The 23,486-nt window shown below is 65.3% G+C and overlaps 2 protein-coding genes and 3 non-coding genes across 7 annotated transcripts; 2 read left to right on the forward strand and 3 right to left on the reverse strand.

Annotated features, from left to right (window-relative positions):
• Positions 1 to 817: 817 nt before the first annotated feature.
• Positions 818 to 9,572, reverse strand: TMEM214 (transmembrane protein 214). Its single transcript, XM_050330859.1, has 17 exons — positions 9,422 to 9,572; positions 8,729 to 8,934; positions 7,125 to 7,275; positions 6,422 to 6,556; positions 5,996 to 6,078; positions 5,463 to 5,568; positions 5,054 to 5,135; positions 4,875 to 4,976; positions 4,633 to 4,774; positions 4,249 to 4,340; positions 4,084 to 4,132; positions 3,813 to 3,926; positions 3,344 to 3,461; positions 2,461 to 2,557; positions 2,079 to 2,247; positions 1,540 to 1,691; positions 818 to 1,291 (listed from the first exon to the last, which is right to left on the reverse strand). The coding sequence occupies exons 1-17, from the start codon at positions 9,570 to 9,572 to the stop codon at positions 1,165 to 1,167; spliced, it is 2,076 nt and encodes a 691-aa protein (XP_050186816.1). The 3' UTR covers positions 818 to 1,164.
• A 543-nt stretch (positions 9,573 to 10,115) lies between these two features.
• On the forward strand, positions 10,116 to 10,279 carry LOC126648203 (U1 spliceosomal RNA). The gene has a single exon (XR_007630766.1). It is a non-coding gene; the product is annotated as a U1 spliceosomal RNA (small nuclear RNA).
• Positions 10,280 to 11,939: 1,660 nt separating this feature from the next.
• LOC126648196 (U1 spliceosomal RNA) lies at positions 11,940 to 12,103 on the reverse strand. The gene has a single exon (XR_007630760.1). It is a non-coding gene; the product is annotated as a U1 spliceosomal RNA (small nuclear RNA).
• Positions 12,104 to 14,305: 2,202 nt separating this feature from the next.
• On the forward strand, positions 14,306 to 14,469 carry LOC126648197 (U1 spliceosomal RNA). The gene has a single exon (XR_007630761.1). It is a non-coding gene; the product is annotated as a U1 spliceosomal RNA (small nuclear RNA).
• A 382-nt stretch (positions 14,470 to 14,851) lies between these two features.
• MAPRE3 (microtubule associated protein RP/EB family member 3) lies at positions 14,852 to 22,023 on the reverse strand. Of its 3 annotated transcripts, XM_050330881.1 has the most exons (8): positions 20,578 to 20,595; positions 19,902 to 20,035; positions 17,441 to 17,568; positions 17,210 to 17,355; positions 16,885 to 17,086; positions 16,172 to 16,323; positions 15,932 to 16,084; positions 14,852 to 15,696 (listed from the first exon to the last, which is right to left on the reverse strand). In XM_050330881.1, the coding sequence occupies exons 2-8, from the start codon at positions 19,907 to 19,909 to the stop codon at positions 15,628 to 15,630; spliced, it is 858 nt and encodes a 285-aa protein (XP_050186838.1). In that variant the 5' UTR covers positions 19,910 to 20,035; positions 20,578 to 20,595; the 3' UTR covers positions 14,852 to 15,627. The 3 variants fall into 3 exon arrangements, with proteins under 3 accessions (XP_050186838.1, XP_050186839.1, XP_050186837.1); XM_050330882.1 differs by lacking the exons at positions 19,902 to 20,035; positions 20,578 to 20,595 and adding an exon at positions 21,886 to 22,023; XM_050330880.1 differs by lacking the exon at positions 19,902 to 20,035 and having other exon boundaries at positions 16,930 to 17,086; positions 20,578 to 20,596.
• Positions 22,024 to 23,486: the final 1,463 nt, after the last annotated feature.

The raw sequence follows: 23,486 nt of genomic DNA on the forward strand, positions 1-23,486 counted from the left end.
GCGGAGCACAGGTGTGCACACCTACACCTGTAAACGGAGCACAGGTGTGTACACGGACACGTGTAAACGGAGCACAGGTGTGCACACGGACACCTGTAAGCGGAGCACAGGTGTGTACATGTACACTTGTAAACGGAGAACAGGTGTGCACACAGACACGTGTAAATGGAGCACAGGTGCACACACACACACAGGCACAGCTGTGCTCAGGAACACAGGTGTGCACACACACACACACACACACACACACTCCCACAGGCTCAGCTGTGCTTAGGAACACGGGTGTGCACACACACAGCTCCACAGGCTCAGCTGTGCTCGGGAACACAGGTGTGCACACACACACACACACAGGCACAGCTGTGCTCAGGAACACAGGTGTGCACACAAACACAGCCCCCCACAGGTTCAGCTGTGCTCAGGAACACAGGTGTTCACACACACACACACACACACAGAGCTCCACAGGCACAGCTGTGCTCAGGAACACAGGTGTGCACACACGCACCTGTGCGCGCAGCAAAAGGACAACGCGGTAGCAGAGCGGCGGAGGCGGGGCTCGAACCGCTGACTCCCCGCATGCCGGGCGGGCGCTCTGCCCCCTGAGCCAACCCGGCAGGGCGGGGCCGCGCGGCGCCAGCGGCTCCTTTGTAGTGCTGAGCACTGAGACGGAGCGACCCACACAGCTCCAACCACTGAGGGGAAACGGAGCCTTCCCCCCCAAAAAAAGTGCTGGGGATGGGGGGCAGGGGGCTTTGGACAACCCCTTTCACCCTGCAGGCATCTTCAGTAAGGAAAGCAAATGAAGCACGTGGAGTAATTGTAAGGAAAAAAATAATAAAATAAATCGGTTCATTCACCGGGGGAAAGGGTGGGGTGGGTGGGGACTCCGGGTGTCCACCCCTGATCCTGTGAGCAGGCAAAGCACAAGGGGACAGGGATCACCCACCAGGGACAGAGGGAGAGGGAAAGCAAAGCAGTCACAGGGTGTGGAAAAAGACTGTATGTGTGTCTCCCCAGCTCCCCGGAAAATAAACCTCCCCCAAAAGCCCCGATTTGACCCAAAGTTCCTGTGGGCATTGCCCTCAGTGTCTCCATCCCCCATCCAGCCACACTCGGCAGCTGGAATGTCGGGAGACAGTGTGACCTTTTCCAGAAAGCAGCTCAGTGTCCAGAAATCATGGCCAGGGCCCAGTTTTTGAGGGCCAGGGTTGTGTTTTGCAGGTAAATCCAAGAAGAAGAGGTGAAACTCGTCAGGTGGTCCCTCACGCACTCCCACGTCACGTCCCCACTGGAAAAGCAAGAAGGGGTTATGGGGGTGGAGCCTGAGGCAGGAGGGGAAACACAGGAGGGATACAGGAGCACCTCAGGCAGGGTGACAACTAGCCCTGGTGACACACAGGGTGACACATCCCTAGGAGCAGGACAAGGGGCCACCCAACAGGGAGAGATATGGCTGCTACACCGAGGGAGCCCCTGGGGGAGCGGAGCCCAAGGGACCCCGAGGACCCTGTGGGACCAGACAGGGGGTCTGCTCACTTGCAGGAGTCGAGGCAGCGCTGCCAGCCCCGCTGCAGCACCGAGGCCAGGCCCTGCAGCAGCGGCACCAGGCAGCTCCACACCAGGAACAGCAGCAGCTCCCGCACGCACTCGGCGAAGTGCAGCAGCGACTCGGGGACCCGGGTCTGGACCTGCAGGAGCAGAGACAGCGTGGGGTGAACATCGATCCCCTCAGCAGGTCTGGGGCTGGGGTCCCAGTAACCTGATAGTTCCATCTTGCCCCCTCCCTCCTCTGTCATCCTTGAACCCTTCCTACCTCCCCTCTTCTCCAACACACAGCAGAGGGCACCCACATTCTGTGGAACACTGACATCACCCCACTGCCACCAAAATAAAGAGTTTTCAGGACACCAACAACAGGCAGTTTTCTCAGGCCTCTCCCTGTCAGCCCTGAAAGTCACTGAAAGCAGTGGGAGCAGGAGAATGAATGGCACTGGAGATGTGGTGCAGGGCCTCCCCCTCCCACAAGCCCCCCATGGCATTCCTGGTCTCCTCCAGCCCTGGGAACCCCCCCTTACCCACTCGCTGAGCCAGGGCAGGCTGCCCTGGAGCCAGGAGAGCAGGGAGTAGCACTGCTGGGACACATCCCGGGCCACCTCCCCACCCGTGTCCCAGAGCAGCTCCAGCTGCGGCCGCAGGACGGACACAGCCGCAGAGCCGTGGTGGGCCAGGCTGTGCTCCAGCCACCTGCAAGGAAGGGAGGACTGGTAAGGGCAGTGCCAGACCAGGGCACCACCAGCACCACCACGGGGTGGACAGAGAACTCCAGGCTGAGCTGGAAGTGCTCCCAGGCAGGGCTGGGAACAGCTCCCGGCTCCCTCCTGAGCCCCCGTCACGCTGCACGATGGCCTCACCCCCCAGATCCACCGTCTGCCACCCACCCACGCCAGTGTCACAGACCTGTAGCCCTCGAGGCAGCCGTGGGACACCTTCTGCCAGGCCAGATGGGAGGCGGGCAGGACACCGGAGGAGCGGAGCAGCCGTGCGGAAGAGGAGGCTGGAAGAGAAAAGAGTGTTCCTTGAACAGTCCCTGGCTGAGGGGACACGTGCCAGTCTGTCCACAGGGGCTCTCTGGTGACACGTGCCAGTCTGTCCCCAGGGGTTCTCTGGTGACATGTGTCATCTGTCCCCAGGGGCTCTCTGGTGACACGTGTCTGTCTGTCCCCAGGGGCTCTCTGTGACACGTGTCTGTCTGTCCCTGAGGGCTCTGCTGTGACACGTGTCAGTCTGTCCCCGAGGGCTCTGAGGTCCAGCAGGGAGGGATGAGGGCATCCCCGAGGGACTCTCCCAAGGGGACACAGGCCAGGGGGGTTTGTCTGCAGCTCCTGTCTTCACCAGTGTCCCACACCTGGACAGATGGACAGGCCTGCTGCTCACAGCAGCCATGGGATGGACCTGGGAATGAGGCAGGGACACAGGGGGCTTCACTGAGGGGAGCAGCCACAGCATTGATCCCAGGGATGTTCTTTGATAAAGCAAGAGGAAACAGCCTCAAGCTGTGACATGGGAGGTTTAGATTAGAAATTAGAAACACTTCCTTCCTGGAAAGGGTTGTCCAGCCCTGGCACAGCTGCCCAGGGAAGAGGGGGCATCCCCATCCCTGGAGGGATTTAACACCCGTGTGGATGTGGCAATTGAGGACACGGGCCGGCGATGGCCTTGGCAGCACTGGGGGAGTGCATGGACTCGATGCTCCCAGAGGCCTTTTCCAGCCTGGATGCCTTTTCCAGCCTGGATCCCTCTCTGGTTCCGTGACTCCCGGCACACAGAGCTGCTGCCGTACCCTGGAAGGAGCCATGCGTCCGGACGTCGTGCAGGAAGAGGCCAGTGACGAGGACCAGGAGGACGAGCAGCAGCTGTGACCAGGGGAAGCCCCGGCCCTTCATCCTGCGCAGCAGCTCCTGGGCGGGAGGACGAGGCCCTGTCACTGTCACCGTCACCACTGTCACCGTCACCACGGTGTCCTGGCACTGGGGAAGTCCCAGCACAGCCCCACCACCCTCCAGCAACACCTGCCCCTGGCTTCCCAGCGGGAACAGTGTCATCTGCTGGGCAGCTGGGAGGATGGACAGGGGCCAGCACATCTGTCCTGGCCTGTCCTGTGTGCGTGCCGCTGTGGGGCCCTGTCCTGGCACATGCTGGTGGCAGGAGGGGCCGTTCACAGCCCCAGCACAGAGCTGAAATCCAGCTAGAGAGTGACACTGGGCAGCACCCATCCATCCACCCATCCACCCATCCCCTGCACCCCTCACCTTGCAGGCGGTGTCACAGGCAGCCACGTCCTCGCCTCTGCCAGCCCCTCTGGCCACCAGCTCCTCGTTGGTCATTTTGAAGGAGCGAACAGTTTCCTGAAGTGACTGACGCACCTTGGGCACAGCAAGAGCTGTGTCAGGACCCCCAGCCCCCCTGAGCTGCCATGGCAGGGGAGTCCCACGGGGACACTGCCAGCACAGGGAGCCCCTGCAGCAGCACAGGGATGTTATCCCACCCCAGGACCTCCCCGGTCCCACAGCTCACTCCTACCTTCTTGCTACAGCTCTCCCAGGACTCCAGAAGGTGGTTCAGCAGCAAACTGCGGAGGGGGAGGAGAACAAGGGGCTTGGGCAGGAGCTCCCAGAAGGAATTTAGGAGTCCCAAAGGCTCTGTGGGTGGGTGCTGGGCCCACGTGGAGCTGTGGCACAGACTGACCTGGACTGAGTGAGGTGCTTGGTGTAGAGCTGCCTCCAGACGCTGAAGCTCAGCGGGTCCAGGCTCAGGCACTGGCTCATGGAGGTCAGGAGCTGGGGAGGGGGCACAGCTGGTCGTTACACCCGACCCTCACCCCAGCACACCGAACACCCTGTGTGCCAGGCAGTGCCCTGGCACAGCCTCCCACCCCCACACCCAGGGCGTGAAACTCAAACTCTGGCACCCCTGCCCATGGCAGGGGTTAGAACTGGATGGTCATTACGGTCCCTTCCCACCCCAACCATCCTGTGACCCAATGACTTCCAGCCCCTGGGTGTGGGTGACAGGACCCCTGCCCTGCTGTGGCTCCACAGCAGCACAAAACCCAGCCCGTGCCGGGCTCACCTCCTTCTTCATGGCAGGGGGGCAGGTGGGGGTCGCCCGGGACAGGAAGGAGGGGAAGTAGGTGTGCAGGGCTGTCTCCGGCCGGGCGCCGAACGCCAGAACCTTCAGGCGGGGGTAGAGGCGCCGCAGCTGCTCCTGCAGGCTGGAGGAGAGCAGGTGCTGCCCAGGGGCACCGGGGGGCAGGGGCTCACCCTGCAGCACAGCCACGCTGGGGTACGGGGTGCCTGGATGGACCAGCGTACCTGGGTGACAGCGAGTTGTTGGGCATGAAGGCAAAGTCCAGGAGCGGGAAGAAATCCTTGGGGCCGATCATGCCAAAGCCTTTGGTGAGGTTGGGGTGCATCCTGCGGAAGAGAGCCCTGAGCTGCTGCGGGGGCCAGCGAGGAGCAACATTACCCGGTGGGAAACAGGAGTCACTCACATCAGCAGCCGGTCCAGGTAGGAAACAGCGTACGGGGACAGGGACTTGATGCCGAGCACCGGGAGCATCACGCTGAGCCACACTGTGAGAAGAGGTGGGAGGGGTCCAGCTGGGCTGTCTCTACACCAGGACAGCCCACCCAAAACCACCTGGCAGACACACGGGCAGATCCCTCGGGAAGGGCTCCGGGGAAGCTGCGCTGCAAGGGGACAGTGGAGCAGCACACTCCTTGTCCTTCCAGGCAGGAGGGCTCCTCTCAGGATCCAGCCATTCCCTGTCCCGGCCACAGGAGGCTACTCTCCAGATCTTAAAGGTCTTTCCCAAGCTTTTCCCACCCCAAAGCAGTACCACTAGTGGGAGCAGAGACACCCTGGCAGTGCCAGGGAGGGGGATTGCACCCGGCTCTCACCTTTCAGGCCCTCGTGGAGGTCGGCGAACCCGGCCTGTCCCAGGGCCCAGAGCACGGTCAGGCACTTGGCTGGCCGATTCTGGTGGGAGCGCAGCACCTCCAGGTACTGGGGAAGCAGGGGACACGTTAGTGGGGAAGAACCACAGCCCACCCCAACCCAGTGAGTCCGGAGACAGCAGGCCATGGGACTGTGTTGGCTACCCTGGACCCTGGAGCAGGGCCCTTGGCATGGACCCACAGCTCCAGTGAGGCCAGGAACCGCACTGGGGGGACAGAGAGAACCCCAAAACCCAGTCCAGGGGGTGCAGGGCTGTTGAGAGGGGCAAGCAGAACCCATTGGGACGCCAGTCCCTCTGCGTGGGGAGGACAGGGAGGCAGAAGGGCTTCGTGCATGGGACAACCCTGATCACTCCCAAAGGAATTCTGATGGACAGGGATGCTCATCCTCCAGCTGCTCCAGGGGACCCCCAGGGTGGGAGGAGGAGCAGCACCACTGGGTTTGCAGCACCCACAAACCCGAGTGCCCAGCTCACCTTGCCCAGGTTGGTGGTGGCGATCCGGGGCCTGTCCAGGAGCAGTGCCTGGATGCAGATCCTGTATCCATGCAGTGACTCCCCTGGAATGGAGATGGGGGTCCTGCTCAGCCATGGCCACCTTTGGGCTCTCCCTCACAACCCCCAGTCCAGGCACTTCCCAGGGCTCGTTTCCCCTCATGTTCCCTGTGAGATCAACCTGGTGACAGCCAAGCCCTTCCCCAGGGACATCCCAACACAACTCCCAAAGCAAAGCCCCACCCTGGCTGTTCCCCAAGTGCTGTTTCTCGCTCTTCCTGTTGCTCTGGACAGCAGTGACCCCCGGGCAGGAACAGCCCCTCACCACACACGGGTGGGCAGGAGGTGTCTCGCCCCTCCTTTCTTCATGGAGGAATTCCAAAGAGCAGCAGCTGCCCGGGTGCTCACCTGGGGCCTTGTCCAGCTCCTGCAGCATGGTGTAGATGCAGTGGTCAAAGAAGAGCTCCAGCACTCCTGACGCCCTTCCCAGCAGGCTCCGGATGATGCTCCTCAGCTCCTTGCTCGCCAGGCTGTACGGATAGTCTGGGGTGAGATGAGGGAGGGAGGGAGGGAGGACTCTGATGAGACCCTGTTTTGGGGAGTTGCAGCAGCTGGAAGAGCCGGCCCGCAGGAGGCGGGCGCAGGGAGCACCTCGTCCTCATCCCCCTGGCAGCACCGGGCTCCTCCCCAATGATTTTGGTCCAGAGGAAGCTAATCCAGCCCTGAGGGATGGCTTCCCATTAGACACCAACAGTGCAGGATGGACACGGACCTGGAGAACGTTTTGTTCCTTTCCCCCTCTCCCATCCCAAGTGACACACGCTCAGCACGAGTGGGGACCACCAGACCACACAGGAGAGGGAAATCCAGCCCCAACATCCCTCTGGATACCTGCGAGTGGATTCCCAACCTCCACGGCAGCAGGCAGAGGTCCCCATGGGGAAGGGGTGGCTGGGGAAGCCTCCCCTTTGCCAGTGGCACAGGCAGGTTCAGTGCATGTGTGGCCAAGGGGAGCCCATTGTGGGGACAGCCCAGAAGGAAGCAAATCCTCCCCATTCCATTAACTAAGGACCATGGCCCTGCCCCTTCCCACCCGGCAGCAGGAACGGACCGTGGGGGTGCTGGCTCAGCACGGGGTCGCTCCGGGGCGCCTGCAGTTTGTAGTTGAGGTACCCGGCCAGGTCCTTCACCCACACCGAGGGGTTCTCGGGGAACACGCTCCGGCTCTTCTCCAGCTCCTTCTGCAGATCCGCCAGGTCCAGCTGGAAGATGGACAGACGGACAAAGTCAGCCTGGGATGAACGGAGTTGGGCAAAAAGCAGGGGAGGGGAAAGTCAACTCTGTCTCCTCCGGGGGTGTGGGGCCTTCATCCTGGGAACACCGCCCTTCCTGCCTGGAAAACCCCAGCTGCTGGGGCTCCCAAGGCTCATCCCGGAGAGCTGGCTCTGTGCCAGCGCCAGGGAGCCCGTTGGCACAGGCTGGCACACACCAGGACCACCATGGGCTCGCTCACAGCTGTGGCTGGGCAAGGATCAGCCTGGGGTGATCCCGGACACGGCCGGTCCATGTGGGCACTGCCGAGAGCTCCTCACCTGGAGTCCTCCAGGGAGGAAAGAACCACGAGCACCCAGACCCACCTGACAACGTGGCAGTGCCAACCCTGGAGCGCAGCAGCAGCTCCTGTCCCCTCCACCCCCCTGCTACCCAGACACGCTCACTCCCTGCTTGCACACCCGGATTATCCACGGGCTCGGAGAAGCGGATCTGTCAGGGATCTGTCAGGGCACGCTGCAGGGCTTGGACTCTGGGTGAGGTTTTCCAGAGCCCAACTTTCCATGTGAGCGCTCCCTCTAAGCAGATTCCCACTGCCAGGGCTCAGCAGAGCGAGCTGGGTGCCCTCGGGCAGGTTTGGCTCGGCCCCAGCTTTCAAAAGGAATGTGCCACAAACCAGCTGCTGCCACGCCAGGAAACAAAACCCCTCCCCAGTGACACGGCAGGGCCACGCGGCGTCTCACACCACCGAGCACCGGGACAGTGCTGGCCCTGCTGCCCTCCCGGGAACACGGGAACTGCACACAGGAACTGCACGTGGGAATCACACAGGGTCCTGCACCCACCACCATCACTCTGGGGAGCAGAGGGCACCCCCCATGCAGGGGGGAGCAGAAGCCCCAGGATGTGACACCCAGGGCAGGGGAGAAGCCCAGTGGGCAATGCCGTGGGGGGCTGTGGCAGGCGCTGTCCCCATGACATGTCACCCCAGTACAGCCCATCTGGGGTCAGTTCTGGACCCTGCTGTGCTCAGACACAGCCAGGACGAGTGGGACAGACACTGATGGGTTCCCAGAGCCAGCCAGAGTGAAGGAGCTGCCGGAGCAGCTCCCAGGGCCCCACTGGTGAGACACGGAGGAGGCTCCAGCCACCACGAGGCTTTCTCAGGGTTCCTCTCAGACAGAGACAGGGAGTGGGTGAGGAGAGAAAAATTCCCTTCCAGCTGCCTTCTGCCTCTGTCTCCTTCCTGCCTCCAGCACGAGGCAGCTCCTCCCAGCTGGCCCAGCAGAGGATGAGCCCGTGCATGAGGTTGAACAGGGTCAGGGCCCCGCGTTCCCCGTGCCCCCTCCCACCCGATCAAAGAGTGCCCGCGGCAGCCAGAAGGGGATGGGAACAGCGGCCCCCGGCATTCCAGCGGGTCAGGGCCCGGCTGGGCACACTCACAGCTCGCAGGGCCTCCTCCAGCGAGCGGCTCCTGCACGCCTTGGTGCTGCTGGCATTGCCCGACGGCTTCTTCCCGCTCTTCCCCGGCTGCTGCTTCCGCGGCGGCGGCTCCGGGGCCGTGGCCGGGGGCACCTGCTCCTTGTTCTGCTTCCGCAGCACCCGCTCGAAGCCCAGCTGGAAGATGGTGCTGGAGGGGGCGATGGGAGCTGGGGGCGGGAGAGGGCAGGGGTGGCTGAGGGCACGGTGACACGGGGGCAGAGGGGCACGGGGACGGACCTCGGCACGAAGGGCAAACAGAGGGACCCCTCCCAAACCCTCGCGCTGCCCACGGGGACAGGGGCCCACGACCGAGTCCACAGCACCCCCCGAGACCTCACCGCCCCCGTGGATACCCCCGGACCTCCGGGGGACCCTTGCCCGACCCCCGTGAAACCCCCAACGCCAGCGGAACCACGAGGGACCCCCTGCATCCTGCCCCGAGACCGCCCGGCAGCCCGATCGGGGACCGACCGGGGACCGACCGGGGGCGCCCGCCCGCCCCATAAAGGCTCCCCCCACACCGCAGACCCCGCCGGGCTCACGGGAGACCCGCTCCAGCTCCACGCGAGCCCGCCAGCCCCGCTCAGAACGCCGTGCCCGGACCCGCGGGAGCCCCGCCCGCCCCACCGAGGCCCCGCGGCCGCGGACACTCACCGGCCAAGGGCAGCGCGCGGCCGGCGTTGGCCTCGCCCAGGGCTCGGCGGCTGCCGGTGCCTCCCGCGGGGCCCCGCCGGCCCTTGCGCACCACCTCCCAGCGCCCGGGGCCGGGGCCGGCCGAGCCCGGGGCCGCTCCCACCGCCGCCATCGACACCGGGAGCGCGAGCGGCGGCGCCGGAGGGCGTGGCCGGGAGCGCCTGCGCGCGCCGCCGCCGCCGATTGGCCGCTCCGGGACACACGCGCCGCGCGCGCCGGGTGCCACGTCTCCGCCCCGCCCCGCCGGAACACGTGACCAGGCACGGCACGGACACCGCGCTCCGCCTAGGCGGCTCCGCCAGTCGGCTCCGCCCCCCTCCGGCGGCTCCGCCCCAATCCGTGGCTCCGCCCTTCCGTCGGCTCCGCCCCCCCCGCAGACCCCGCCGCTGGTAGAGCCGCTTCGCGCCGAGAGGGGCTGGGCCTTGCAGATGAGGAGGCGGGGAGATGCAAATCATCCTCCACTCGCGGGGGACGCCGGGACGCGTCTCGCTCTAAGACCCCACGGCCACGCGCGTCCGCGGGCGCTGCGAGGGGCGGAGCCGTGCGGACCGGTGGGGAACACGGGGCCGGACGGGTTCGGGTCCGGGTCGGCGGTGAGCGTGTGTTAGGGGTGGGTGCGCGTTGCGGGGCCGGTGGGGGTTGGGTTGGACAACTCATACTTACCTGGCAGGGGAGACACCATGATCAGGCAGGTGGTTTTCCCAGGGCGAGGCTCATCCCTTGCACTCCGGGTGTGCTGACCCCTGCGATTTCCCCAAATGCGGGAAACTCGACTGCATAATTTGTGGTAGTGGGGGACTGCGTTCGCGCTCTCCCCTGATAATCGCGGTTCAAGGATGGATGAGTTCTGAAGTGGGGGCTCTGTACGACACTTGTGCCGTTCAGCCCTATTGCGCTCAGTTCTCCTTGAGTGGTGTTAGCACAAGGTTCGTCCAACTCCTATCCCCGGGAAGTCCGGCTGCACTCCCGGACTCCACGGGAGTGACCCGGGCCTCTCAGCGCCCCTTCCGCGGAGCCGCTCCCGCAGGAGGTTCCCAGGGCCTGCAGACGCAGGGTGGGACAGGCCGGGATCATCCCGGCTCCAGATGCGGCAGCCCAGAGCCCTCACTGGCCAATTCCAGCCGGGAATGTGGATGCGTCCCCCGGGCATCGGCAGTGTCTGTTCGGAGAGGGCGCCCTGGGATGCTCCAGGACCCCCAGCTATTCCCGAGCTTCGCACTGGGAGGGGGAGCAGGCTCCCCTCGCTGCCTCCCCGCCCTTACTGAGGGTCTCGGACGCCTCGGGGTTCGCCCCCGACACTCGTGGTCCCACATCCTGCTGCTCTGGTGTCCCTTGCCCTATCCCAGTCCAGGGGAGGGCTCTCTGCTGTCCTCCCACCAGCTCCGGCGGGTGCTGCCCATGGCCGCAGGGGTCCTGTTCACAGAATAACTGGGTTGGAAAAGACCTCTGAGATCATCGACTCCAACCTGTGACCCAACACTCACTTGTCACCCAGCCCGGAGCACCAAGTGCCACATCAGTCTCTTCTTGAACACCTCCAGGGACGGTGAATCCACCACCTCCCTGGGCAGCCCATTTCAATGTCTGACCACTCCCTCTGTAAAGAGCCTTTTCCCAATGTCCAACCTGAACCTCTCCGCTGCAGTTGTGTCCTCTTGTCCTACTGCTTGATTGCCTGGGAGAAGAGACCGACCCCGACCTGGATACAATCTCCTCTCAGGGGGTTGTAGAGAGTGATGAAGTCACCCCTGAGCCTCCTCTTCTCCAGACTAAACAACCCCAGCTCCCTCAGCCTCTCCTCACAGGAACTTGTGCTCAAGTCCCTTCCTCAGCCTCACTGCCCTTCTCTGCACCTGCTCCAGCCCCTCAATGTTCTTCCTGAACGGAGGGGCCCAGAACTGGGCACGGCACTCCAGGTGTGGCCTCACCAGTGCCCAGTCCAGGGGCAGAATCACTTCCCTGCTCTTGCTGGAAATACCGTTCCTGATCCAGGCCAGGATCCATTGGCCCTCTTGGCCACCTGGGCACCCCTGGCTCATGTTCAGCTGCTGTCAGTCAGTACCCTCAGGTCCATTTCTCTCCAGCCACTCTGTCCCCAGCTTGTGGTGCCACAGGGGGTTGTTATGGCCAAAGTGCAGGACCCGGCCCTTGGCCTTGTTGAACCCCATAGAGCTGGATTCAGCCCATCTCTCCAGCCTGTCCAGGTGCCTCTGCAGAACCTTCCTGGCCTCCAGCAGATCGACACCGTCCTCCAGCTTGGTGTCATCCGCGAACTTTCGGGCACCCCCGGAGCTCCGTGCGACCCTCGCCTGACCCATGAAAACCACCAATCCCAGCAGATCCAGGTCGCAACTTCCTCTCATCCTTTATTTCTCCGAGGAGGGGTGGCCGGGACAGATCTACACAGAAATTCTACTTAGGTACTGAATCTCCGCATGTTCTTTTATTCCCATTATATCTGTTTTTTAACCAAGAAAGCCAGGGGAGAGCGCGAACGCAGTCCCCCACTACCACAAATTATGCAGTCGAGTTTCCCGCATTTGGGGAAATCGCAGGGGTCAGCACACCCGGAGTGCAAGGGATGAGCCTCGCCCTGGGAAAACCACCTGCCTGATCATGGTGTCTCCCCTGCCAGGTAAGTATGAGTTGTCCAACCCAACCCCCACCGGCCCCGCACCGCGCACCCACCCCTAACACACGCTCACCGCCGACCCGGACCCGAACCCGTCCGGCCTCGCGTTCCCCACCGGTCCCGCACGGCTCCGCCCCTCGCAGCGCCCGCGGACGCGCGTGGCCGTGGGGTCTGTAGAGCGAGACGCGTCCCGGCGTCCCCCGCGAGTGGAGGATGATTTGCATCTCCCCGCCTCCTCATCTGCAAGGCTCAGCCTCTCCCCCTCCTCCTCTTCTGACACAACTCCGGGTCACACAAACTCTAACAATGACAACAGTGGATCCAGTTTGAAGGAAACCTGCCAGCCATCCACTCCAACTCACCTTCTCGGCATAACTTTGATATTTGCTGGTTTATTGTCTAATTGATTCTTTCCAGCTTCTGTCTGGACTGGGATCACCATGGGATAATTCCCAATTAATCTGCAAAAATTCTTCCTGCACTGTTTCTGCTATAAAGTGGGGTACATTACCTGAAAATTCCTTCTGGATATTATTTCTTTTAACAAGCCTTAATCCCTTCCCTATCTTATTGGTGGAACAGGGGAAAGCTCCAGTCAACCAGAAAAGGTATTTACTGACACTAACAGATATTTGTGTTTCTGATCTGCCAAAAGCACCTACCCCCACATGGACCTCCTGGTGCATCTGCCATCTTCTCAGAGACCACTCACTGTTTGCAAGTATTTCCCCTTTATTGTCTTCTCCATCCTCTTCTTTTGAATAATCTGGTGCAAACTTTCTTTCTTTGACTCGACTCCAGATGAACATCAGGTGTCCAGGCATTACCTTCCCATCACTCCTACACTGCTCTAGATCCTGATGATTGAGGCTTTTTCACTGTCAGGACTGGAGTGTTAGATTCCGATTGGCAGCAATCCAAACTCTAAACATGACTCTATAAATGGTTCCAGTCCTCTCCAGGCCCCTCATTTTATGGGATGTTGGTCTTTTCTTACTGGTTCGACTCCTGGTTTCAGTTCAGTTTTTACCAGACTCGGGTTTCTCGCTCGTCCCAGAGTTCCCAGAGCCCAAACCAACGGTACAACTGCACCTAAAACTTCATTGGAGATTCCCTTGTCTGCAGGTTTCCCTCGGTGAGTGGGCAGAGCTGTGTTTTCCATGTATTTTCCAGAGGAATATGCAACAGGACAGAGTCCTGAGGAGAAGTCAACTGTGCATTTAACTTACACAGCAAATCCTGCCCAAGCAATGGCAAAGGACACTCAGCCTGTGGAGAAAGCGATGTGTTCATTTTACGTTCCCAGTCCTGAATTCCACGGGTTGCAAAATAGTCGGGGGGATTCCCTGTCCCTGAGGAATTTCACAGCACCAACACTGACTTTCCTTTTACTAATGGTCCCCCAGGACCTATGGAATCAGCTGCTCCAGTATCCACTAGAAAATCCATTGTTTCATTCCCCAGCTTACCTGGAAGCTGAGAACTGGCCTGAGGACCAGTCCCCTTCAGTCCAGCCCAATTTCTGCCATAATTCCCATCTCTTCCGATTCTCCCTTCTGTCCATTTGCAGTTCGGGACGCTCCTTTTCCCATCGCCCCTCCTGTCTGCAACAGGCACCCTGATCCTTCTGGAGGGGTGTTACTCCCCAGCCTTTCCCCCAGAATCTACCTCACCCTCTGCCTCCTCCCTGTCCTGGCATGTCGGTTGGGGCAGCTGACAAAGGATTTGGGAATTTCACCTGGCTCTTCTCCTTGTCTTGTCCCTCTTCCCTATGGTTACAGACATCACTTGGGAAACAACCGTCCACGATGCTCCTTCTCTTCCCGAATTTCTTCTTAATACCTGGCACCAACTGCCCGACGAAACGCCTGTTAAACAGCCAGCCCCGCTTCCCTCCATTCCAGCGGATCCAATGGATCCGAACCCATTCGGGAGGATCCGCCAGGGGGCGCTGCCCTGCGCGCGGAGCCCGGGGAGGGGCAGCGGAGGCGTGGGCGTGGATATGCAAATCATCCTCCACTCGCGGGGGACGCCGGGACGCGTCTCGCGCACAGACTCCGCGGCCACGCGCGTCCGCGGGCGCTGCGAGGGGCGGAGCCGTGCGGGCCGGTGGGGAACGCGAGGCCGGGCGGGTTCGGGTCCGGGTCGGCGGTGAGCGTGTGTTAGGGGTGGGTGCGCGGTGCGGGGCCGGTGGGGGTTGGGTTGGCCAACTCATACTTACCTGGCAGGGGAGACACCATGATCAGGCAGGTGGTTTTCCCAGGGCGAGGCTCATCCCTTGCACTCCGGGTGTGCTGACCCCTGCGATTTCCCCAAATGCGGGAAACTCGACTGCATAATTTGTGGTAGTGGGGGACTGCGTTCGCGCTCTCCCCTGATTTCTTGGTTTAAGGACAGAGCTGAAAACCACTTCAATAGGAAATGCCCGCGGTGTATTACTTACCTGCTCTGCAGCTGCCCTCTTGATCCACAAAGAGTTCTGCACACCCCACGCTTATTATTAATGCCGGGGCAGCATCGGGAGCAAGGCAGTCTCCGGATCATATATCCCAAAATATCCACAAAACCAAATCACTAACCCAAAATGGACCCAACTTGTACCAACCCTCCTTGCCCGCAGCGTCCCCACAACCTGCAGCCAGGACAACTCCCAGGTACCTCCTGCCCGCACGGCCTGGCAGCACGGAGGGAGGGACCCTGAGGCCAGGGAGCAGGTCCAGGACCCCTTGGTGCCCCCCAGCACAGTGCCCCCTAGCACGCAGTGTTACCACACGAGTTTATTTAAATAAAACTGAACACAGATGCAGCGTTGCGACCGGAGTGATGGACCAGACAAGCGATGCGACAGGAACACGGCGGCCGGGGCGGGCGGGTGCTGCAAGTCCTCGTGGTCACCCACTCCGGACCCCGGCTCCGAGGCGCCACAGGCGAGGGGAGAGGGCAACCGCTGTCCCCACCCCCTAGCAGGGACAGGCTCCCGCTCTAGGACCCCCGTGGGGGTAGGTGGCCCCCACTGCCACGGCTGCACAGGGCTGGGGTCTCCTTTTCATCTTCCTGGGAACCTGAAGCAACCCCTCCCTCCTCCACACCACGGCCTCCCGCTCCCGCAGGCTGCTGGGCACACCCACCCTGCCGCGGGGATCCCGGGGCCGTGGGGGTCCTGGCAGGGCAGGCAGCACGTGGCACCCCAGGCCAGCCCCCAAGGACTTGGTGTTCCCTCTCGCTCCCACCACGGGCGGGCGCGACGCCAGGGCAGCCGCGGCCCTCGCTCACACCGGGGGGACGACGGAAATAAATAGGGGGAGGGAGTGGTGCGGGCTGGGCCCCAGCGCGGGGCCAGAGCCCGGCCCCAGCCCCGGCCCCGGCGCGACCGCGCTGCTCGCCCGGGGGACGTCAGCTGGTTATGGAAAGGGGGGGTTCCCCCCGGAGCTGCCGGAGACCGCGATGGCGTGTGACAGTGCAGGGCGAGGCGCGGGCTCGGACCTCGAATGTCTATGGTGGGGGGCGGCGCGGGGGGCGCGGGCGCGGGCCGGGGCTAGTACTCGTCCTGGTCCTCTGGCGGCTGCTCCTCCAGCTCGTCATCCTCTGGTGGAGCGAAGCCCTCCTGAGGGGGATATGGTGGCCATCAGCACAGGGGTGACACAGGTGGGCACACTGACCCCCCTCACCCCCCCAGCATGGCACAAGGGCTTTGACAAAGCCCAAACCCGCCCAGCACCCGGGGTAGCGAATGAGGCTGGGAGTGGCCATGAGGAAGGGGTCCCTCCCTTCCCATGGATGTCCAGAGAACAGCATGGGGACACAGGGGTCCCAGGCGTCCTGTGGTGCCCAGCACTCACCTCCGTGGCGTAGAGGACACTGACAATGCCAGTGATGATGGGGCTGTTCTCATTCTCATGCTCCTGGCAGATGAGCTCGATATCCCGCAGTTTGCTGAAGTAGAAATCCCGCTCCTTCTCCAGCCCATCCACCGTCAGCTTCAGGTCCATCAGCTGTGGGAGAGGGAAATGGCTGGAGCCTTCAGGGCCCTCCACAACCCTGCAGTGCCACCCGGCCCCCCCTGGCAGGGTCCCCCCTACCTGCTGGTTGAGCTCCAGGATCTGCGCGTCGGCCTCGGTGCCGCCGTTGCGGGTGGCAGGCGAGTTTTTCCGAAGGATGCCGCTGGGCACGTTGCCGAGGCGGGCTGGGTTTGGGGTATTCTTGGGGCCGGTGGGGGAGGTTCTCTGGGGGACTTGACAGCACATGGGGACCAGTGGGTTAATGCCAGCTGGGGGGGCTGTCAGCAGAGACCTTCCCCTGCATCGTGCCAGGAGACAGCAGTGGGCAGCAAGGGTAGGCAGAGCCGTGGCTCCAGGCTCTCGTGCTTTCAGCCCCCCTGCCTCTGTTTCCCCTGGCAGATTTCACTCCCAAACCCCCAGGGGTGCTCGTGGCTTGGATGGGGTTTGCTGTGCAATTTGGGGGGAGTCCCAGCCCTTGAAATGTTCCCATGTGGCTGGCACAGAGCCCCCAATGCCCACAGGAGCTGCACCGTGGTGGCACAGCACAGGAGGACAGCAGCCAAGGGGGGACAAACCACCCCCAGCCCCTGGTGAGCGGGCAGACAGAGGCAGCCGAGCCTGGCCCAGCTCCCTACTGTCCCCTCCACTACCCCACTGTCCCTGCAGACCCACCCAGTCCCCCTGTTCCAGGCAGGCAGGCAGCAGAGCAGGGTGCAGGCAGGGGTTCAGGGGGACGCCTGGCCACGGGGTGCAGAGGGCAGGGGCAGCGCTCGCCGGGGGGCCCCGGACATTACCTGCAGTGCCAATGGGTTTCTTGGATTTGTTGTAGATGTGATCACCTGGGTTAGGGGGCGGCGCGACGTCCTGGCCCTGCCGCGCCAGCAGCGGGTTGTACTCCTTCCCGTCGTAGTTGGCGTCAAAGAACTTCTTGAACCACTGGATGAACTCAAAGTTGTCCTGGAACTTGCCCTTCACCAGCCGCTCCACGGCGATGATCTGGGGGCACACGGAGGGGCCGGTGGGGCTGCGCTCCCAGTGCAGCCCCTGGCACGGTGGGGACACCGGCACAGCATAGCACAGCCCCCCGTGGCACAGCCCCCACCATCCCCATGGACCTACTTTGTCCACTCCCATCTTCTTGAAGGCGGCCTGCAGCACCTTGAAGTTGTGGATGTACTCGTGCTCCAGCTTGGCCTGGAATTTCACCTTCCGCAGGTGCACGCAGCCGGGGAACAGCATGTCCATGAACTGGCAATAGGCAGCCCCTGTGCCGGGCCATGCTGCAGTCAGGGGGGGCTGAGGGCACCCTGACACCACCCCCTCCGTGTCCCCAACGCCCCCCAAGCCCACCTGAGCAGAGCTGCTCGATCTTGGTGTAGTTGAGCTGCAGGGAGTCGTTGACCCAGGCCAGCATGTCATGGCGACTCAGGTTCTCGCTGGTCACCGACGTCGAGTACACATTGACGGCCATACCCCAGCTGTGAGAAACGGGGGTCACACCGGCACCTGGGGCACCCTAACCCCGCACTGGGGGCACCAGAACCCAGGGTATCCATCCCACCCAGGCTCTCACACTGGGGGCACTGGAACCCGGGACACACATCCCATCTGGGCTCCCCAGGCTGCCATGGGACCTCTGGGACCGCCCCCTCCACCCGCACCTGCAAATAAGGCAGGAGGGGTGTGACAGGGAGGCGTGAAGGTACCCAGACGTCCCATGGTGGCCCACTCAGCTGGGTGGACCCCTGCCCTGAACAGGGATACCCAGGGGAGCCAGGTCACAGGGTGCCACTGGGAGCAAGACACGGATGCAGTGCAGGATGTGGCTCATGGGCAGGGGGTCCCAGGGGATGTGGGCACCATAGAGGGGCTGCAGGCACTGCCGAGGGCACTGCCTCTGCACTGGGGGGCTGTTGCTGCCCTGTGTGAGGTCACGGGGCTCCCGGGGGCCGCTGCCCTTAAGCAGCTTAGGGCCCCCCCTCCGGCCCCCGGTGCTGCCTAATCTGCTGTGGTCAGGATCGGGATTGGGGTCCATTAGAGCAGGGCTTAGAGGGGCAACATCTGCCGGCAGGCATGGACACAGGCTCGTGCCCAGATGGTGGGGGGCTCTGGGACCCCCTGTCCATGGCTGTGGCACTGCAGAGCAAGGGGAGCCCCACCAAAGAGTAGAGGGCACCGAGCACCCATCCCACTGCCCCCCACGAAATGCTTCAGCTCAGGGACCAATCGAGGGTCCCAGCCCCGCTGCCCCTCCCCGGGTGCGGGGGTCCCCATGCCCCCCCCGCGCAGCAGCGGTGGCAGCGGCGGCAGCGGCGGCGTTAATCCGCTTCCCTCCCTGGCGAGGGGGGCTGCGGGGCCCGGGCCAGCTGCCAGGCGGGGGCTTGGGGGGGGTGATCCCCATCACCCCCCCTCCCGCTGTCACAGGCCGGGGGGGTGAGGGGGGCACTGCCACCGAACGGCTGTGCCCTGGGAGGCTGGGGGTGCATTGGCGGGGGGCTGTGGGGCGCTGCCACCTCTCCGCTGCCCGTTTGGGGAGGAACAGGTGCCGGTGGCCGCAGCCCTCCCACGGTCGGGCTCAGTACCGCGGTGACTCAGCACCGGCGATGCCGCACGGCCGTGGCTGCTCGAACCCCACGGGCAGCTGAGCCGACCGTCCCCGCCGCGACCGGGACCCCCGGCCCACTCCGCCGTGCCACTGCGCGCAGCTGGGGGCGGGTAGCGGTATTTTTAGCCGCCACCGCAGCCGTTGGAACTGCGGCCCCCGCGCCGCCGCCATCCCCGGCACGGTGCGGTGGGCACCGACCGCTCCGGCACGGGCGAGAGCCAGAGCCCCTCCCGCGCCCGTCCCGCGGCCTGGAGCCAGCGGGGTGCGGGCAGGGGTCCCCCCCAGGCTCTGCCCCGCTCCCCCTCCCCTGGCTCCGGCAGCGGAGCTGAGTCATGCGCGGCGCTGAGCCAGAGCCACGCGCACTGCGGTGCCGCGGCTGCCGGGAACGCCGCGCCGGGGCCGGGGGCTGCAGAGGGCCGAGGGGGGCGGGAGGCTGCCTGCCCACCCACCCCGGCCGGGAGCCGCGACACCCCCCCGCCATCGCCGGCCCTTCCCCAAAGAACCGAAGCTGCTGCCGGCAGAGCACGGACCCCATCACGAGCCGCGGGGCCGCACCGTGCCCCGGGGGAGCGGGGGATGCCCGGTGGGACCCGCCACGGCCGCCACGGCTCTTAGCCCCCCTGCCCTCGTTTGGGACGGGGCAGGGACCCCTTAGGGCCACGAATGAGGACGGGTTGCCCAGTGGGATGAACTGGGGTGTCACGGCGCCAGACGAGCCCGACGTGTCGCCACCAGCCGCACCCCGACTCCCGCACACGCCGGCACACGTGAGAGCCCGAGGGAGAACCCTGACCCGCGGGGAGAACCGTGACACGCTGTCAGAACCCTGACCCCTCCGGGAAAACCCTGACCCCGCCAGGCACCGGCGTGTCCTGACCCCGGAGCGAGACGCGCTGGCCGGGGCGCGCGGTGCCACCCAGCCCGTCCCTACCCTCCCAAACCTCCCAACACCTTCCAAGCCCCCGGCGCAGCGCCGAGCACGCCCGGGTGTAATGACAGGGCAGCCAGGGCCTGCGGCGCCCTCCGACTCGCTGCCGCCCCGACGCGGGGTGATGGACGCGCCCAGGGCCGGGAGCCTCCGGCCCGGCCGGTTTGCCGCCGGCTCGTGCCAAAAAACTAACGAAAATAAGAACTGAGCCCCGATTCCCGGCAGGCCGTAGGGAGAGGGGCTGTTGCCGGGCGCCCGGCCAGGCGGGAGACGCTTACCGCTGCATTTTAATTGTCCGGCCCCGAGTTGATAATCACGGCCCCGGGCTGTGTCCGTGCCCGTCCCGCGGCGCTGCCGGGGCGCACGCAGAGGTCGTCCGGGCCCGGTCCCACGGCGCAGCCCCCGGGCCGCTCTGCCCAAACAAACGGGAGCAGAGTGAAGCTGGACGCGTGTGCCAGCGCCGGAGCGGCCGTGCCAGCGCAGCGCCCGGGGGCGGCACCGACGGCGGGCACCGGGCGACGCGTCGGTGCCGGCCCGGCAGCACCGTGGTGCCGGGGCGAACTGGGCTGCTGCGACTGGCGGGTTCTATTTTGGGAGCCGTCCCGGTGGCTTCTCAAGTGACAAACACGCGAGGGGGGTGGCAGACAGCCCGGCGGGGGCTGAGCGCCGTGCGGAGCCGCCGCGGGGCTGCCGGGGATCTGGCAGCGGGCACGCTGGCCCGGGTGCCATCAGGGGTGGCCACTCGCCGCTGTCCCGCGCCAGGGGTCCCCCCAGTGCCACCTCCCCCCACCCCGAGAGGAGCATCTCCGCTCCCCAGCCCGCGCCGCGGTGGGCACAGGTGGGTTTGCCGGGCGCAGGCAGCCCCCAGCCCCGCACCGGCTCCATCCCCGGCACCCTTCCCTGTCTCCCGGCGGCAGTGCCCGTCCCGACGAGGTGAACCGGCCGCTCACGCACCGGGAGCTGTCGGCTCCCGACGGCGATGCCTGCGCGGTGCCGGTGTCCGAAACGCGGGTTGGGTGCCCGGCCGCGCAAATCCCCCCGCCCCGCTCGGCTCCCGCTAACCTAAATAACTCGGTACGGCGGCGGGAGCATGTGCAGAGCGGAGCCCTCCCCCCTGCTCCTGAAATATTAATGCCGAGCGCCGCGGGATGAGCCGAGCCGGGAGCGCCGGGGCGGGCGGGGGACACGCTCCCACCCCCGGCCGGGACACTCTGCCCGTGCCATGCCGCCGGGCAGTGCTGTCCCCACCGTGTCCCCACAGCGTGACAGGACGGACAGTGAGGGCTCACACCGGGGGGTCTCAGGGCGGCGCTGAGGGTCGGGTTTGTGCGCTCCGACCGCGGCGGGAGGACCCGCTCGGGAAGGCCCGGGCGGGAGATGGGGATGGATGTCCCCGGGACGGCGCGGGAGCACAGGTGAAAGGGGCCCGGCCCCATCCCGACACACACCCGCCAGTGACACCGCAACCGCACCGGTGACAACGGGTGACAATCCCGTCCCGGTGACACCGCGGCCGTGCCGGTGACTCCGCCGCCATGAGCCCGAGCACCGGGAGCGCGTCACGCTCGATGGGTCACGGTCACAGCCGCCTGCCGCCCGAGACCGCCACGGCACCATCCCGGGAGCGTCACTCACACCAACACCGGCGGGACGGCAGCGGCGGCACCGACACTGCCCGACCGGCGGCGGCCCGGGCCCCGCAGGACCCCCCAGCCCGGGGATCTTTGGGGGACGCCCAGGCCCCGCCGATGCCCGGGACCGGCGGCGATACCCGGGCTGGTGCTGCGCGGTGCCGGGACTACAGCTCCCGGCCTGCCGGTGCCGTACCGGGACCGCGCCGTACCGGGACCGCACCGTGCCGTGCCCGCGGCCCCGAGGGAGCCACAGCCGGGCCACAGGAATGGCCGCCGCTGAGTCAGGCCCGGCCTCGCCGCCACCGGCCCCGTGGGACCGCCCGGCCCCGCCGCTCAGCCCCGGCCCCGCCGCTCAGCCCCGGCCCCGTTCCCGGCCCGGCCGCGTCCGCTCCATCCCCTGCGGCACCGGACGGGCCCCCCAAACCACCCGCGGCCGCTTCATCCCCGGAGGCCCCGCGGCCCCTCGGCCTCGCCTATCGGGCCCCGTGCCCGGCCCGGCCCCGCCGCTTCATTCCCGGAGGCCCCGCGGCCCCCCCGGCCGGCGCCGGCGGCCGGTGCGGGGATACGAGCGACGGCAACGGCACTGCCCGGTCCCTCCCCGGCCCCCGGGTGGCCCCGCCGCACTCACCGCTCGGCTGCGGCCGCCGCCGCTCCGCTCCCCCCGCTCCGCTGCCGCCGCTCCGACACTGGGACCGGGACCGGGCCGGGACCGCTCGGAGCCACCGCGCCTGCGCCGCCCCCCCGGCAGGCGGGGCCGGCCAGCGGCCCTGCCCACGTTGCCATGGCAACTGACACGACCACGCCCTAATCGGCCATGGCAACGGGGTGGCCACGCCCCCTCTCCGCCATGGAAACCACGATGACCTCGCCTCCCTGTCGCCATGGCAACGGGCCTGGGAATGCCCCCCCAGCCCTGCTTCCCGCACAGCGCCCCCTGGCGGTGGGCGGAGCTTCCTGCACCGCCGGGACACACCGGGCACTCCCGGGACCCCCCGGACACCCCCGAGACCTTTCTGGGACCCCCGGACACCCCCAATACCCTCCTGAGACCCCCCTGACACCCCTAAGACCCTCCCGAGACCCCCTGAACACCCCGGGACCCTCCCAGGACACCCTGACACCTCAGACCCTTCTGGGACCCCCGACACCCCTGAGACCCTTCTGGGACCCCCCGGACACCCCCGAGACACTCCCGAGATCCCCCGGACACCCCCAGGACTCTCCGGGACACCTCCAGGACCCTCCGAGGACGCCTCTGCAACCTCCCCAGGACCTCCTCGGGGTCCTCGAAAACTCCCCTCGGGACCCCCAAGCGCTCCTGGGACACCCCCGGAACCACTCTAGGACTTCCCTAGAGACCCTCCGAGACCCACCCCTGCCGGGACACGTGGGACCCGCTGCAGCCCGGGGAACCCCAGAGCCCTTGTGACACACCTAAGAGACCACAGAGCCCCCCACCCCCGCCCCTCGGTGACACCGCGAGACCCCTGCATCCCCTGTCTGTGTTTGTGCATCCAAGCAGCGGATGTGCATGTGGTGGCAGGGCCAGCCCCGTGTTCCCACAGTGTCCCCCTGTGTCACCATGTCCCCAGCTGTGTCCTCATCTCCCCACAGAACCCGTTGCCCCTCTGTGTCCCCACGTCTCCACCCATGTCCCCAGGTGTGTCCCCCGTGTCCCCATGTCACCCCATGTCCCCACGTGTGACCCCTCAGTGTCACCACGTGTGTCCCACCTGTGTCCCCATGTCCCCACACATGCCCCCCTGTGTCCCCTCTGTGTCCCCATGTCAGGGCTCTTTCTGCTCTCAGCACCCTGCTGGGCACCACTTGTCCCCAGTGCCACGGCCGTGGGGTCCTTAATCCTGTCCCCCATCCGGATCCCCCACCTTCGATCCCCCCCTGGGCCCCCCAGGCCCCCAAGCAGCTGCAGGCCAGGCGCTGTGAACGGTCTTTAATGAGCAAACAACGGACGGCAGGTTCCTAAATTGGCCGTGTGGGACCACCCAGGGGGACACGGGACCCCCCGCCAGGCACCCACCGACCCCCAAACACCTACAGGGACCTACAGGGGGAGGGCACAGGGTGGGGGGGGTAGGGAGGGGGGCTGGGGCACCCCTGATAGTACCAGGGGGGACAGGAACCCCCCGGGGGGAACCACACACACCCAGACCCCCATCGGCACCAGGAGCAGCACTGGGGGCCTGGTGGGTGAGGGGGAACCCAGCACAG

Source organism: Myiozetetes cayanensis, unplaced genomic scaffold (assembly GCF_022539395.1).
Source record: "Myiozetetes cayanensis isolate MyiCay16 unplaced genomic scaffold, myiCay2020 scf45, whole genome shotgun sequence".
NCBI lineage: Eukaryota > Metazoa > Chordata > Aves > Passeriformes > Tyrannidae > Myiozetetes > Myiozetetes cayanensis.